Source organism: Lactuca virosa, chromosome 2 (assembly GCF_052849685.1).
Source record: "Lactuca virosa cultivar CGN04683 chromosome 2, Lactuca_virosa_CGN04683_v6, whole genome shotgun sequence".
NCBI classification, from domain to species: domain Eukaryota; kingdom Viridiplantae; phylum Streptophyta; class Magnoliopsida; order Asterales; family Asteraceae; genus Lactuca; species Lactuca virosa.
Window position 1 is genome coordinate 103,730,401 of NC_136427.1, and position 13,627 is coordinate 103,744,027.

General features: G+C 31.5%; 1 protein-coding gene across 1 annotated transcript; it reads right to left on the reverse strand.

Moving 5' to 3' along the window:
- Nucleotides 1–1,301: 1,301 nt before the first annotated feature.
- Nucleotides 1,302–13,293, reverse strand: LOC145159341 (rho GTPase-activating protein 7-like). Its single transcript, XM_079078284.1, has 22 exons — nucleotides 12,961–13,293; nucleotides 12,390–12,426; nucleotides 11,714–11,790; nucleotides 10,561–10,637; nucleotides 10,386–10,464; nucleotides 10,057–10,201; nucleotides 9,356–9,475; nucleotides 8,861–8,938; nucleotides 8,226–8,281; nucleotides 7,667–7,736; nucleotides 7,223–7,310; nucleotides 6,335–6,590; nucleotides 5,497–5,721; nucleotides 4,746–4,988; nucleotides 4,232–4,281; nucleotides 3,555–3,615; nucleotides 3,386–3,469; nucleotides 3,036–3,149; nucleotides 2,794–2,939; nucleotides 2,531–2,600; nucleotides 2,051–2,266; nucleotides 1,302–1,746 (listed from the first exon to the last, which is right to left on the reverse strand). Exons 1-22 carry the CDS (start codon nucleotides 13,012–13,014, stop codon nucleotides 1,543–1,545), a joined length of 2,550 nt encoding a protein of 849 aa, XP_078934410.1. The 5' UTR covers nucleotides 13,015–13,293; the 3' UTR covers nucleotides 1,302–1,542.
- Nucleotides 13,294–13,627: the final 334 nt, after the last annotated feature.

The following is a 13,627-nucleotide window of genomic DNA, read 5'->3' on the forward strand; positions in this document are numbered from 1 at the left end:
AAGGTATCTAAGTTGTTTTGTATTTTCGATAGTGGAGTAATGTTATTACAAAGGCATTTATGTTTCGAAACTGTAATGCATAGTCCTTTGTATTTTTTGTATGTTTTCTATTTTTTCCTATAAATAGGGTCGATGCATAAGATAGATGGAACTTTTGCAACTCTTCTGTCTAAATACTCTTTGTATCGTGAAGCATAATTGAGCTGAAACAAGATTATATTTACTCTCTGTGTTCTTAATTCCTTTTGATTCTGATCTCATTTCATTACTCGATTAAATAAACCTCTACATCATTAACACCAAAAAAATTTTAAAAATGAAAGTAAACGATTTCTTATTTAAGAACAATGATATCAACTACTACTTGTTGGCATTTAAAATTATTAGCCCCTACTATTTGGCATTTTTATTTTATTTTATAGAACTAGACATGACAAGACAAAATAGAAACTCCTTAGTGCATTTGGCATAGACAAGACTCGAGCTTAAACTATTGTTAAATTAACCAAGTTATAGAATTGTATCTCACCCAAAAAAGTGAAATAATGTATGATACTACTCTAGGTCGTACAAAAGACATAGATGCACCTCGTCTTTGTATCAAAATTTCTCTTAAAAACATTGTTTCATCTTGTCGTGCCCATGCAAATGATAAACCACATATACGTTTTACATATTCAAGAAAGAGAAAGACTGGGGGGGGGGGGGGGGGGGTGTTTGGCAAATAAAAAACTTATTGTTTATTAGCTTATAATCTAATAAGTTAGAGTGGGATAACTTATAAAAAATAATTTATTAGCGGTTTTCCACCCTTATAAGTTATTTTTATCCAAACACTTTTTTTAGCTTGTAGCTGTATGAAACTGTTAATAAGCTAAAAAAAATAACTTCTTAAATAAGCTTAGCCAAACACCCTCTTAATTGAGGTATATCTATCATTCCACTTTGGCATATCGACGACAAAATAGAAGAAGGTGGACGTGAGTTTTACATTTTGTTGGGTTAGTTAGGTGTAGGGAGAGGTGTATAAATAACAGGTGAACGATTAGAGAAAGATGCGATTATTTTTCTGTAAAATCTCTATTGTGATTTGAGAGTGTCGACCTCTCAAACTCGAAGGTTGACAATGCTGGAATACTATTGATCTTTTTTTTCTGCAGTCTTACCATTAAACTGCATCAGCATCCTACATATTCTTGAAGATAGACGTTAAAAATGAAAGATTTGCTTAAAAGGCTGGATACAAATTTCAAGTGTACCATATAAAAATATAGATATATATTTTGATATACAGATACAAATACACCCAAGAACGCAACACTCATTAAACATAAAATAAACCATTCATTACATTCTCAAATAGCAGTATAAGATTATGTTGAAAACTTCATAATCATCAGTTTGAACAAAATAATACATAACCAATTAAAGATTCTATAAACCCACTTCACCTAATAAGAAGAAACCAAGTTTAATAACTTTCCAACAAAGAATCATGAAAGGAGAAGAAACATAGGAATAGGATATACAAATGCCAAATGATCAGCTTCTTTTAAGTATGTTCCAGCCTGGCGACGGTTGTTTATATGTAAAATCTTGTGTTGTGGGCCCATCCCCATAGTTTAAGTCAAGATTGTGAAGTTGCTCCATGAGTTGAGACCTTCGTTCTTTGAAGAAATCAAGGCGAGTTGTTAATTCTACCAATGTGGAAGATGCTGCCAATTGTTGTCTTGGATAATCATTCGCCTACATAATTCATATATCTTTAAATGGTGAATCTTTTCTTTTCTTTTCTTGCAAAGATGAAAAAGAAACAAGATGTTTTTATAAGAGTGGCGAATTGAGGAAATGTATGTGAAATATAAAAAGGTTAAATGCAAGAAACAATAATGTACTTTCATTGAAATTTTCTTCCTACTACACACACCATTGTACTTTGAACAAAAAAAAACACCATCCTTGTAATTTTTTGTCCAACATGTGATGATCTTTTTGAACAAAAAAAAAATGAAAAAGGTGGAAAATGACACTTTTTTTTATAAAGTCTAACCTCGGCTGGTTTTGATGTAGATGGCATAATACCCACAGAATCAACAGCCCCAAAATCATCCATAGATAAACTTGTGGAAGCCTGTGTACTACTTTTAGAATCACTCAAGTTTTGTGAGTCTAAAAATTGCTTATGAGTAGTAGTTTTCCTACTCTTGTTTCCATTCATTAGGGCTTGCCCTTTGATGTTTCTTAACTCTGCTCCCAATGAAGTTTCCTGTAAAGTATTAACAAAAGATACATGTAAATGTAATTCGATCATAAAAAATGGAACAAGTTGTAAATTTTCACTAACGAGGGTATTTTGGTCTTTATATAAAAAAGGAAGAATCAAATTGAATTCCTTCCACCCACCGTAGGAATCTGATGGAATTGGACTTGCATCCAAACATGCCATGGAATGGAATCTCGAATTCCAATTCCATTGGAATCCACGAAACAAAAGTATATAGATTTAAGTGATGGTTTAGAGTAGAGTTACCTCTGATCTTTGTTTTCTTTCATGGTTGATTATAGCAATAGTAGAATCAAAGCCTTGCTGAAAACCTCTCCTGCCAAAGAAAAGAAAAATATAAGCAGTGCACAAAGTATAAGAACAAGAATAATGCTAGACACAATCTATATGTGGCCTTTGATCTAATGATTGATATCATTAAATCTTTACACCTTTTCGATAGAGAAATTAATAAATAGAAGTATTTTTTGCAGTTGGTTAATAAAAGAAGTGAATGGATATGGACTGACTGTTGGAATCGATCAGAAGCATTAGAGAGAGAGCCATAGTGATGTTGGCGTTGTTGATGAAGTTGTTGATGCAACTCTGCAACTTTATGTTTCAATCTGGCAACATCTGCTTCAGCAACAGCAATCTCCTCAAGCTCTGCCCTCGTCTTCAATTTCATTTCAAAACTTTTCAATAAAATAAAGATGCAACAACACTTTATAAAACAAGAGGAAGAGAAAAAAAAAAAAAAAAAACACCTTACCTTTGAATCCATGTTACGTGATCCCGACACCTGTCCAGATGACATGCTTAATCCGACTTCTAATGCAGCTCTTAAATCTCTCTCGGCTTGTAGCTGTTCTTGCAATCTTGAAACCTGTCACGATATAAAAGTTGCTATTTGATCTCTTGTTTGTGCAAAAGACGTAAATGCCCTTCTCATCAAAAATAGCCCTAGAAACTTTGTCCAGTCCCATGTAACAGACGCAGAAGGTTGGATTGGATGAACTTTCTAGAGCTATTTTTTATGATGAGGAGAGGAGGGCATCTAAGTCATTTTGCACATGATGTCATCAAATGGGGAAAAAGGAAGGAAGAAAGGCATATATATACGTCTTGTTCAAGTGCCAATCGGCGCTCATGCAATGCTTGCTTCCTTCTTTCCAAGCTAGCTTGAAGTATTGCATTTCCTCTGGCCTAAAAAATATTAAAATATTGATAATAATTAATAAATCTTGTGAAGAATAAGCACTAAGAAATCATGTTCATGAGTATTAATTACCTCCTTTGCGATTCTTTGTCGCAAGTCGTTTTTCGTGAGCTCAAGCCTTTGAAGAGCAAGTCTACAAACACAAAGACAACTTGTTACATTAAAACATATTCAAAAAGTAGCTAATTGCACATTCAATATCATTAGATATCATCAATAACAGATTTCTAGATGCCAGTTGATATATTTACAAAAAAATGAACTTTCATGATTTTCATTTGGTATGAGATGTATTAAGGGGGAATTTGATTTGAGAATGTTGTGAAATTTATCAAAGGAATTGGAATACAAAAGAAACATAGTATGTCACGAGTTGGATTGGAAGGAAATGGAATGGGAGCCAAGAATAATGATAAAAAAAAAATTCAAAACTTTTGTTAAGATTTAAATATTTCTCGTTTATTTTAAATATAGATAGTTATGTATTTTTTTAGTTCAATATACAATGAGGGTGTTTTGGTCTTTTAGTAAAAAGGGAAGAATGGAATTGAAATCCATACACCCTCCTCTAGAAACGGTAAAAGTCCATGATACATGGAGTTTAAAGTATTCCTATGAAATCGAATTCCGTCTATTTGGCAACCAAACACCACATGGCTGGAATCTCGAATTCCGATTCCATCGGAATCCGAAAATCAAACATGGCATAAGAAATAAGAACAAACTAAAATGAAATGTCATAATCTTACTCCTCTTCTCCAGAAGAATCGATTGATTCCATTGATGGTGTCTTTCTGCCCTGAGGGAAATAAGTAATAACAAAAATAAAAAATCAGCATAAAGGGAACTTGTAACAAATCACAACCAAATATATTTGTATGAAGATTTTCCCCTTCCCATACACAAACTGTGATATTATTTATCAAATTCCGGTTTGAAACTAGCATAAAGAAGACCAAAATACAACTTTTTAAAGGGCTAAATGCAAAAAATAGCAATGTACTTTTCAAGGTTATGTACTTTTAATTGTTTTCCCTAATATGGCATTACATTTTGAAATGTTTACCCAATTATAGCAGTGAAAATTGCTTTGTATTTAGATGGCATTATTATAATTGGGTGGACTTTTCAAAGTATAATGTCGTGATAAGAATAAATGAAAGTAGGATGCTATAATAAACAAATCAATGCTAGAATTATTGTTGATGTTTTTTGCATTTAAACTTTTTTTTTTTTAAATCAATGAAGCCAAGCAAAACTTACATTATTCCTTCCCCAAATTGTTGAACGTCTAGAATTATTGTTGGAGGCAGTTAATTTGGTAAGTGGAGTCCCAGTGCATGATTCATTGTCATTTGCCCTGTTTGGCTTCATTTGTTGCTCATTAATTTCAACAATAGAATCTCCAAGATGTTGTTGAGAGTCTGCTAATAATGAATTTGATTTTTCTGCTGAATTAATGTTGTTTTTTGGGGATACCACATCTGATTCATCACCTCCATATGCCTACATGCCAACCATCAACAAATAAATTACTGTCAAATGCAAGAAATAGCAATATACTTCCACTTATTTGAAAATCTATATATATTTTAGCAGTGTACTTTGAAAAATATCTACCCAAAAAATAAAATTCTTTTTCTAAGATACTGATGTCATGAGCTTTTGAAGTTAAAAACTTGTTAGAATTTTTGGATTAAATGCAAGAAACAGCAATGCACTTTTGTTGATATGTATATCAATGACATCCAAATTCAAAGCAATTTTCACTGCTATAATTGGGTAGATTTTTCAAAGTACAATAATGTTATGTTGTAATAGGAAGAAATGACAGTATGATGATAAAAAGGCAGTAAATTTCTATTTCTTGCATTTAATCCAAAAAACTGTAAGCAGATTTCTTGCATGAGATGAATATTTTTCATGAAAAAGAAAACAAAAGTACATGTAGATAAGGTGATATTTAGTTAGTGGAATTGTTACTACTGTTATTGTTAGTTAATATAATTGTTACCTTAAAGTCATAAAGATCACTGCCAGCATAACCGCTGCTTTCACTCAATTTTCCACTAAAAACACGTTCAGGATCATCCTCATCATCAGTTTCCTGATCAGCTTCATTTTGTGCATCATGGTAAACATTGTTTTTTATTTCCACATTTTCATCATCACTCGAATCTTCACTTCCACTAATGTCCCTAGAATCTGCTGATATAGAACATCTCAGCATAGCATCATCCTGAAAGAAACAACAAATCATGATCATATAATCTATTAGGGTCAAACACAAAATATAGCAACGTGCTTGTGTTTATTTGTTTATTATAATGTATAGGCATAGCATCCTACTACTTCATTTCTTTCTGGTATTAGTATAGCATCATTCTTTGATAAATCTACCCAATTATAGCAATGTCATTCAAATACAAAGCAATTTTTATTGCTATAAATAATAGGCTCGATTTTTTAAGTATACCTGTCGATAAGAAAATTTTTGAAGGGTAGTTAGAGAAATGAAAGTAGGGTGCTATAAATGGATGTATGTTGCTATTTCTTGCATTTAGTTATAGCATCCTACCTTTTTTTCTTCTTAGTACAACATTGTTCTTAGAAAACTCAACCCAATTATATCAATGTCATTCAAATACACAGCAATTAGCATTGCCATAATAAGGTAAACTTTTGATAGTACAATGTTCTAAGAACAAAAATATCGAAAGGTAAATGCTATAATTGGGTAGATAGTTAAAAAGTAGAAAGTTGTAATAGAAAGAAGAGAAGTTGGATGTAATAGCACACAGATAAGTGGAAACTTGTTTATGAAAGCGTTGAACAAAAGAAAAGAAACTTACATCAAAGATAATATCATACTCCTCAAGGAGAGTTGCAATAATAGATTGAGCATTATTAGCAGCATTAGCAGCAGCAAGCAACTGAGCAGAATTGTTGGGATTATTATTATTATTATTATCAAAATCATCCTCCAACTCACATTCACCAGCTAAAAGTGGGCGTAATAGCAATGGTGCCATGCAAGCAGCAACTGCTGATGCTGTCATTAAGTTTTCAGAAGTATGCAAGGAAATCGTGTGCATCATCTTCAGGATTCTGCAATTGAATTCAAGGCTTTCAATTAATATATATAACAAAAATATGTATGTGATCAAGCAAACATGATAAATGTACATTCAAATGAGGACTAGAGTAATTTTTAGCTCATACAAACATAATGATTTTTACAATTTACCGAAATTTGGATTTGTATATAGTTATAGTATAACAACTGTCTCTTTTTTTTTGTAATCAGCCAACATATAAATTACTGCTTGTAGCTTTACTTGCTCATTCATTATTACTGAGGGAAGACAAATGACGAACTGAAATTAAAAGACTTTGTAATTAAAAGGGTTAAAGAGCAACGTACTTTCATTGATTTGTTTATTATTATAGCATTGTACTTTCATTTCTTCAAACTACAACAATGTATTTTGACTAATCTACCCAACTATAGCAATTTCATCCAAACTGTTATAAATGGGTAGATTAACGTCCAAACAAGAAAAAATTCGATAGAACAATGCTATAATTGTAGATTCTTATGCCTTAATTAAGAAAAATCTTGAAAGTGCAATGTTAAAAAATAAATTGAATGTATGATGCTATAATATACAAATAAATGAAAGTCCATTGCTATTTTTGTCCTAAAAAGATTAAACCAAAAAGAAAGAGAGAATGATCACCTTTGCAACAAACGCCTGTTTGGTTCAGGAAATGTTTCCAAGATTGCAGCACGCATAGCATTTACTCGAGATTCCTTCTGATCAATTTCTTCATCAAGCAACAAGGATACAAATACAATATAATATTATTATCAATAACAGTAATAGTAACAGTATTTACACATGTAACAAACAACTATGTGCTACCCTATAGACATACTTCTTAGAAATACAGATTATCAGTCAGCATTTTTTCAACCTGATTAATTTAAATCAAGTGATGACTACCCATGTAACATAACACATAACTACATGATACCCTAAAAATCAAGAGCATTCAACATCATATACATTTTTTTTAAAAAAACCATATAATTATCAGTGGAGTTGCCTAGAAAATTAAGAAAACAAAGTTAGATACTTTAATCACTCCTTTAAGTATAAAGAAAGGGAAGGCGAACTCACTATAAGCTTCCAATAAAGCAGTGCAGCAGGATGCAGGAACAGGTGATGAGGGTAGCTCTCGAAGAACATGCTGCAAATGAAAGAGCTTCAATCACTAAAACAAGATCCAAAGTAAGCACCTTTCAAGTTCACTTTCTTTTTCTTCCCCTTTTGAAGTCAAATTTGTAAAATGTCAAGACTCAATAGGGAAAGCCTTCTTTCCCAGATTTTCTCTATTAAGTTGTTCTTTCTTCATTAAGTCAAACAGATACTCCCATTAAGTCAAAAAGAAAACAACACCTTAATCTTGTAAGCTATATACGTACAGGTGTTTCTTGCTGACTTAATGCAGAAAGAACAACTTAATACAGTAAGTCACTGAAAAGAATATTTTTTTACAAATTTGCCTACATTCTATTTTCCCACCATTTTCTAAGTATGCCATTGTTTTCTAAAAGAAAAATGAACATCATTTATCCAGGCAACACTTTACAAGGGAAAAAAATAAAGAAAAGAAAAGGGGCCTTAATATGGTATCACATAATCTGATCCTCTTTAAGTGAAATGAAGTAGTAAGTACCTTAACACAATCACCAACAACGTGTGCATCCTCATCAGAACTGAATTCAGTTTTGCCTACAACAAAGATAAAGTAAGCTTTGGTAGGTATATAAGCTGCTAGACTACTCAACAAAAATAAGCAAAAATGAAATAAAACAATTAACATAAGATGCAATTTATTTCAAATTATAAGGTAATAAAATGAGTCGTTACATTTCATAATCATGTTTGGTACTCTGATTGGCATATGAATTTTTATATTATATGTAAGCACAATGTATAGTTATAAGTTATAATTGATGAACATTTAATATACCAAATTATAAAACAAAACATAATAAAAGCTCATTAAACCCAAATAAGATTAAGATATATTTCCAAGTTATTTTTGGAAGATAAAATTGTAATTTAATTAAAATCATGTAATCTTTTAAAAATGATTTGTAACTAAAAATTACATAAATAAAAATGGGTTATATTGCAGTTTCTCATTCCATTCCAAGATAAGAATTAGAAACACTGCTTAGCTAACGTATGTATGATTAACAAAATGGAAAATGAATAGTCCATTCCATTCCATTCCATCAAAAAAAAAAAACAGCTTTTCTTCATTCCAATTAGGATTTAGGCAAAGATAATTAAAAGAAAGGAAACCTGTTTCATATTCTTGAACCCTGCGATCAACCTCCTCTACATCAGCAGCTTGTCTCAAGATTCCTTCTACTTTGCTTCCTGTTACATAATATAATACCATTTTATATGGAAAGAGTAAAAGTTAAAGTTAACACATAAAAAACACAACATAAACTTCTTGATTATGTTTCCTAGCATTCCAGCACTAGAAGATTCTTATGCTGTTACCTGAATCTCCTACTTGTTATTTTACTGAGTTTAATACAAGAAACACAAACCTATTTTCATAGATTTGTTTATTATAACATTCTACTTTCCATTTGTCCTAATACAGCATTATACTTTGAAAAATATACCTAAATATAGCAATGCCATCCATAAACAAAACACTTTTCAATGCTACAATTTCAAAGTACAGTGTCCGAAAAAGATAAGTACATTGCTATTTCTTTAATTTAATTCTTATTTGTCACATAACATTTTTATTTTATCATTCAGAATCAGAAAGAAGCTTACCATGTTTCTCAAGAAATCTAAGTGCTTTCTCAAGGAAAGATGGGCCTCCATCTATGTCCTCCAATGCTAGCAATATTGGTCTTCCAACAACTAAAGACTTAATCGGTCTTTTATTACTCCCTGAAAAAAGATAATAATAAAAAAAAAAAAAAATCTAAGAATTTTAATTGACGTAAGTGCAATACATCAGCATTTACTTGTAGCAATTGATTCAAAACCATATTTGTTCAATTACAAACTTGCTATTCTTTAGGGAAAAATACCAAAAAAAAAAATATAACTTAAATTCACCATTTTATCGAGTTTTGAAACTTAACTATTTTTTGCAGTGATTATACCTTTTAAACTGTTTAAAAGAATCATTTTTTGCAGTTACCCAGTTTTGAAAAAGGGCAAAATAGCCACAACATACTTTCGTCATTTTATCGATTTAGCCATGGTACTATTATTTTTTAAGTGGTGTTTTTCTTGTATTTGGTGGTGCTTATATCAAAATCCGGTAACCTGGAAAAATGTTTTTTTTTTTCTAAATGGTCAAAAATGTATAATGGTTTAATTACTATAGAAGATACTTAAGTGGCTTGATCGATAAGATGCAAGTACAAGTGGAATAAATATGATTTTAACATTCATGATCCACAATGCAATTAATTTTTAATAAAAGAAAACGTTTTAAGAATGAATGTTGAGTGTTGACAAACATTGATAGAAGGGGCCTTCAGTGGAATCTGTAGTATCATTCCGGAAGATTCCATTTTGTCCCATAACAAGGGCTGCATTTGGTGCTTGTGATAGAGCATGTTCAAGTGCTGTCTTCCACTCATACAAATCCTCTGAAGTCTCTGCCTGAAATTTGAATTAGCAATATCTTAATTTCTTAATCTTCATTACATTCCATAATCCATGGTCATGTTTGGTTTGGTTGGTGACTTGATTTGTAGGAATGTTCCATATGAAAAGTTTATATTATATGTAAATACAATGTATCATTTGAAAGAATAGCCTAAAAAATGTATGATTAATGTAAAACCTTGAGAGTAAATGCTCGCCCATCGCGTCCATCAGGGAATAAAACAGTTAGTAGCTTTTTGTCCTCTCTAACAACAACACTGCAAGAAAAAATTCCATAATCCAGATCTTAAACTTAAAATTAAATTGATGTTTTCATCAATAAATATAAATATAAAACACATAAACACCATTACCTTCCAGAATTGTTCAAGTCAATTCCCCCCAATGTCAGATTTACTTCACTTCCTCTCTGAGTCTGAGGAAGTGCACTCTAAACAAAACACAAGTTATAAATTCAGTCACTGAAACAAAAGGGTTAAGTGCAAGAAATAGCAATGTACTTTTGGTGATTTGTTGATTATAACATCCTACTTTTAATTCTTTCTATTACAGTATTGAACAGTGAAAGAACTATCCAATTAAAGGAATCCCATTGAAATACAAAGCAATTTTCAATACTATAACTAGGTAGATTTTTCAAAGAAAAAAAAACAGAAGTAAAATGCTATAATTGGGTAGATTTTTCAAAGTATAATGTTTTAATAAGATAAAAGAATTGGAAGTACAATGCTAACAATGGAGATTTTCAAAGTACACTGCTTTAATAAGAAAAAGAACTGAAAGCACAAATTTGTGATAAAAATAAATAAAAGCAGGATGCTATAATACATAAATAAAATAAATATGTTGCGATTTTTGGCATTTAGCTCATAATAAAAAGTGAAACACAAGTTACTGAAGACACAGATATGTGAAACCTCGAACTCATTGAAATCTCTAAAGTATAGAATCCCTCAATCATCAAATTATAAAAAAACTGTGATGTTGAGCGTTTCCAAAATTGGATAGATTTTTAAAAAATAATGTCCTCATAATAAAAAACCTTAATAAGAAAGATTATTGTAATAGAAAGAAATTAGAGTAAGATGCTAAAATACAAATGTAAATGAAACTACATTGCTATCTCTTGCATTTATCCCAAAAATAAAAGCTTTTTTGCAGCATGACTGTCTAATGTCTTGTATTATACAACTATAGGCCCTTCAACTTTTTGAAATCTACACCTCATTTCTCATTGGGTGGGAATATGTAAATTTGGTCAACATTGATTTTTCACTTGGTGTGTAAAATATAAATATAATACAATCTATAAGTCACTGTCAACACATTGTCAAATCTAAGGATTGCATTGGGTGAATCTATTGAACCATCATGAGTGAAATTCACTAATTCAGTAACACATTTTGATCAAGAACTGTGAGAACTTTTGGAGTATAAATGTTTCAATAACGAGAAAAAGCATCAATATTTCCTGAAAAAAAAAAGTAACCAAGAGAGATGACTGACTGGATCATTTTTGAAGAACACCAGAGAAGTGCGTGTGAGAATAAACCAACGCTTCTTCCATGACTTCCAGCCCAATCCTGCAGCAGCAAATATTAGTCAAGAAAAAAAAATGGTTATAATTATAATTTAAACAAGGTCGTTTTTGGTGTACTTAATAGTTGGATGCAGTTGAGTTACTATCAGCAGGAGATAAGCATTGTTTCAGGGTTTGTTTTGTGTGCTTAATAGTTGTTTTTGGTGCTTTAATTTGTTATATACTTGAATAACATAATGTTAAAGTTATTAAAACTAGTTTGGCACTATTTTAACTTTTAAGTCTGGTTTTACATTGTTGTAACTTAAAGATGCCAAGTGCCAGTACTTGAAGACAACTTTTCCCAAGTCTTGAATGTATCACATGATCACTCCCAAATATGTTGGGGCAACATCCAAAGTTAGCAAATTACAAATTGTCATGTTTAGGTGCCCAACAGATAACAAGTACATGTGGTGGGCCTTAACAATCTTTAGGGTTCATGGCACCTATTCAAGGGAAGCTACAATCTATAAGCAATATGCATCAAATACACAGAATGTTACATATTTTCTTTTTGTTTAAGTCCATACATAGATTGTTAAGAAACTTCTGAACTGTTGTGTATCATAAGTTCGAACAAGCAGAAGAATTTTTACTCACCTTTAGAAGATATGAAAAGTGGCCCACTCTTGAAAACCTATAAAATTTCCACAAAGAGTTGAAAGATATAAGAAAACTTCTTATACAGACAAGATTGTTATTAAAACCCAAACTTCTTCGTGATAGACTGATTAAAATTAACAAAAAAAAAAGGTGCAAACTTGCAATTGGAAGGGGGATTTTGCAACAAAATATATTATATTTCCAAAATTATCCAATCAAAACTTGAAACAGAAGCAAGTCACCGAAACGTCAAATTAAACTATACGCATCTACTTTGCTTCGTTATTACTTCCTCTATTCCGAAGGGAAAGAAAAGGTAAAGCTCGACTTTGGATGTTGAACATGGTATTGGTTTGACCTCAAATTTGATATGGATTTTGAACTTTTAATTTTAAAAGAAGAATTGAAGAAAACGAAGGGATGTAGAGCATCATAAACAAATTCTCGAAATTAGAACAAGTTCGTCTTCAATTTGTAACAAAACCCAAACCCAATTCGTAAGCGGAAAGTATGATGTAACACTGTTTTTCGATGATTCCCTGAAACAAGAAAAACACTAAAACAATACCGTGTTTGTCGCTCCAATTCGGGGACGCGTGAATGTCGCCAATGAAGCAGACATTCTTAGAAAACATTGACGGCGAAAAAATTAAACATTGAGATGAGTGTTGTAAACTATCCACAAATGAGTCGAACCCAGATCGAAAACCCAACTACAGTGCTAAAGTAATCAGCGAAGATCTGATTTGAGGTGGGCTTCAGATTAAAGAGATGGTGCAGGTGAAGGCGGAAGATGGAGATGATGAAAAACCACAAAAGGAGCAACAAAAGCTAAGCTGTGTGACCCTTCTCTCTCTCTTAAGTTTCTGTCGAGAAACGTTGGATTAGGTAATAGCGGCATTTGGTCTTTAATGGGAGACTTAACTTCGACCCGTGATTCGAGGGGTAGTCAAATATTTGCTGGTGGGAGTTACGACTTACGGTTGCTGATAACGCTACAAGTAAATTTCAAATGACTAACAGAATTTACATTTTCAGTCCCTCGTGCTCACCTCGAATTCTTTTAAATGTTACAAACATTGCGGATACCATTGCGCCTAAAAATGAAATAATTGTCAAATTCTTTTAAATGTTACAAACATTGCAGATACCATTGCGCCTAAAAATGAAATAATTGTTTAAACTTTAAACATGTATATTTGTTATTTTTAATGTTATACAAAACAAACATGAAT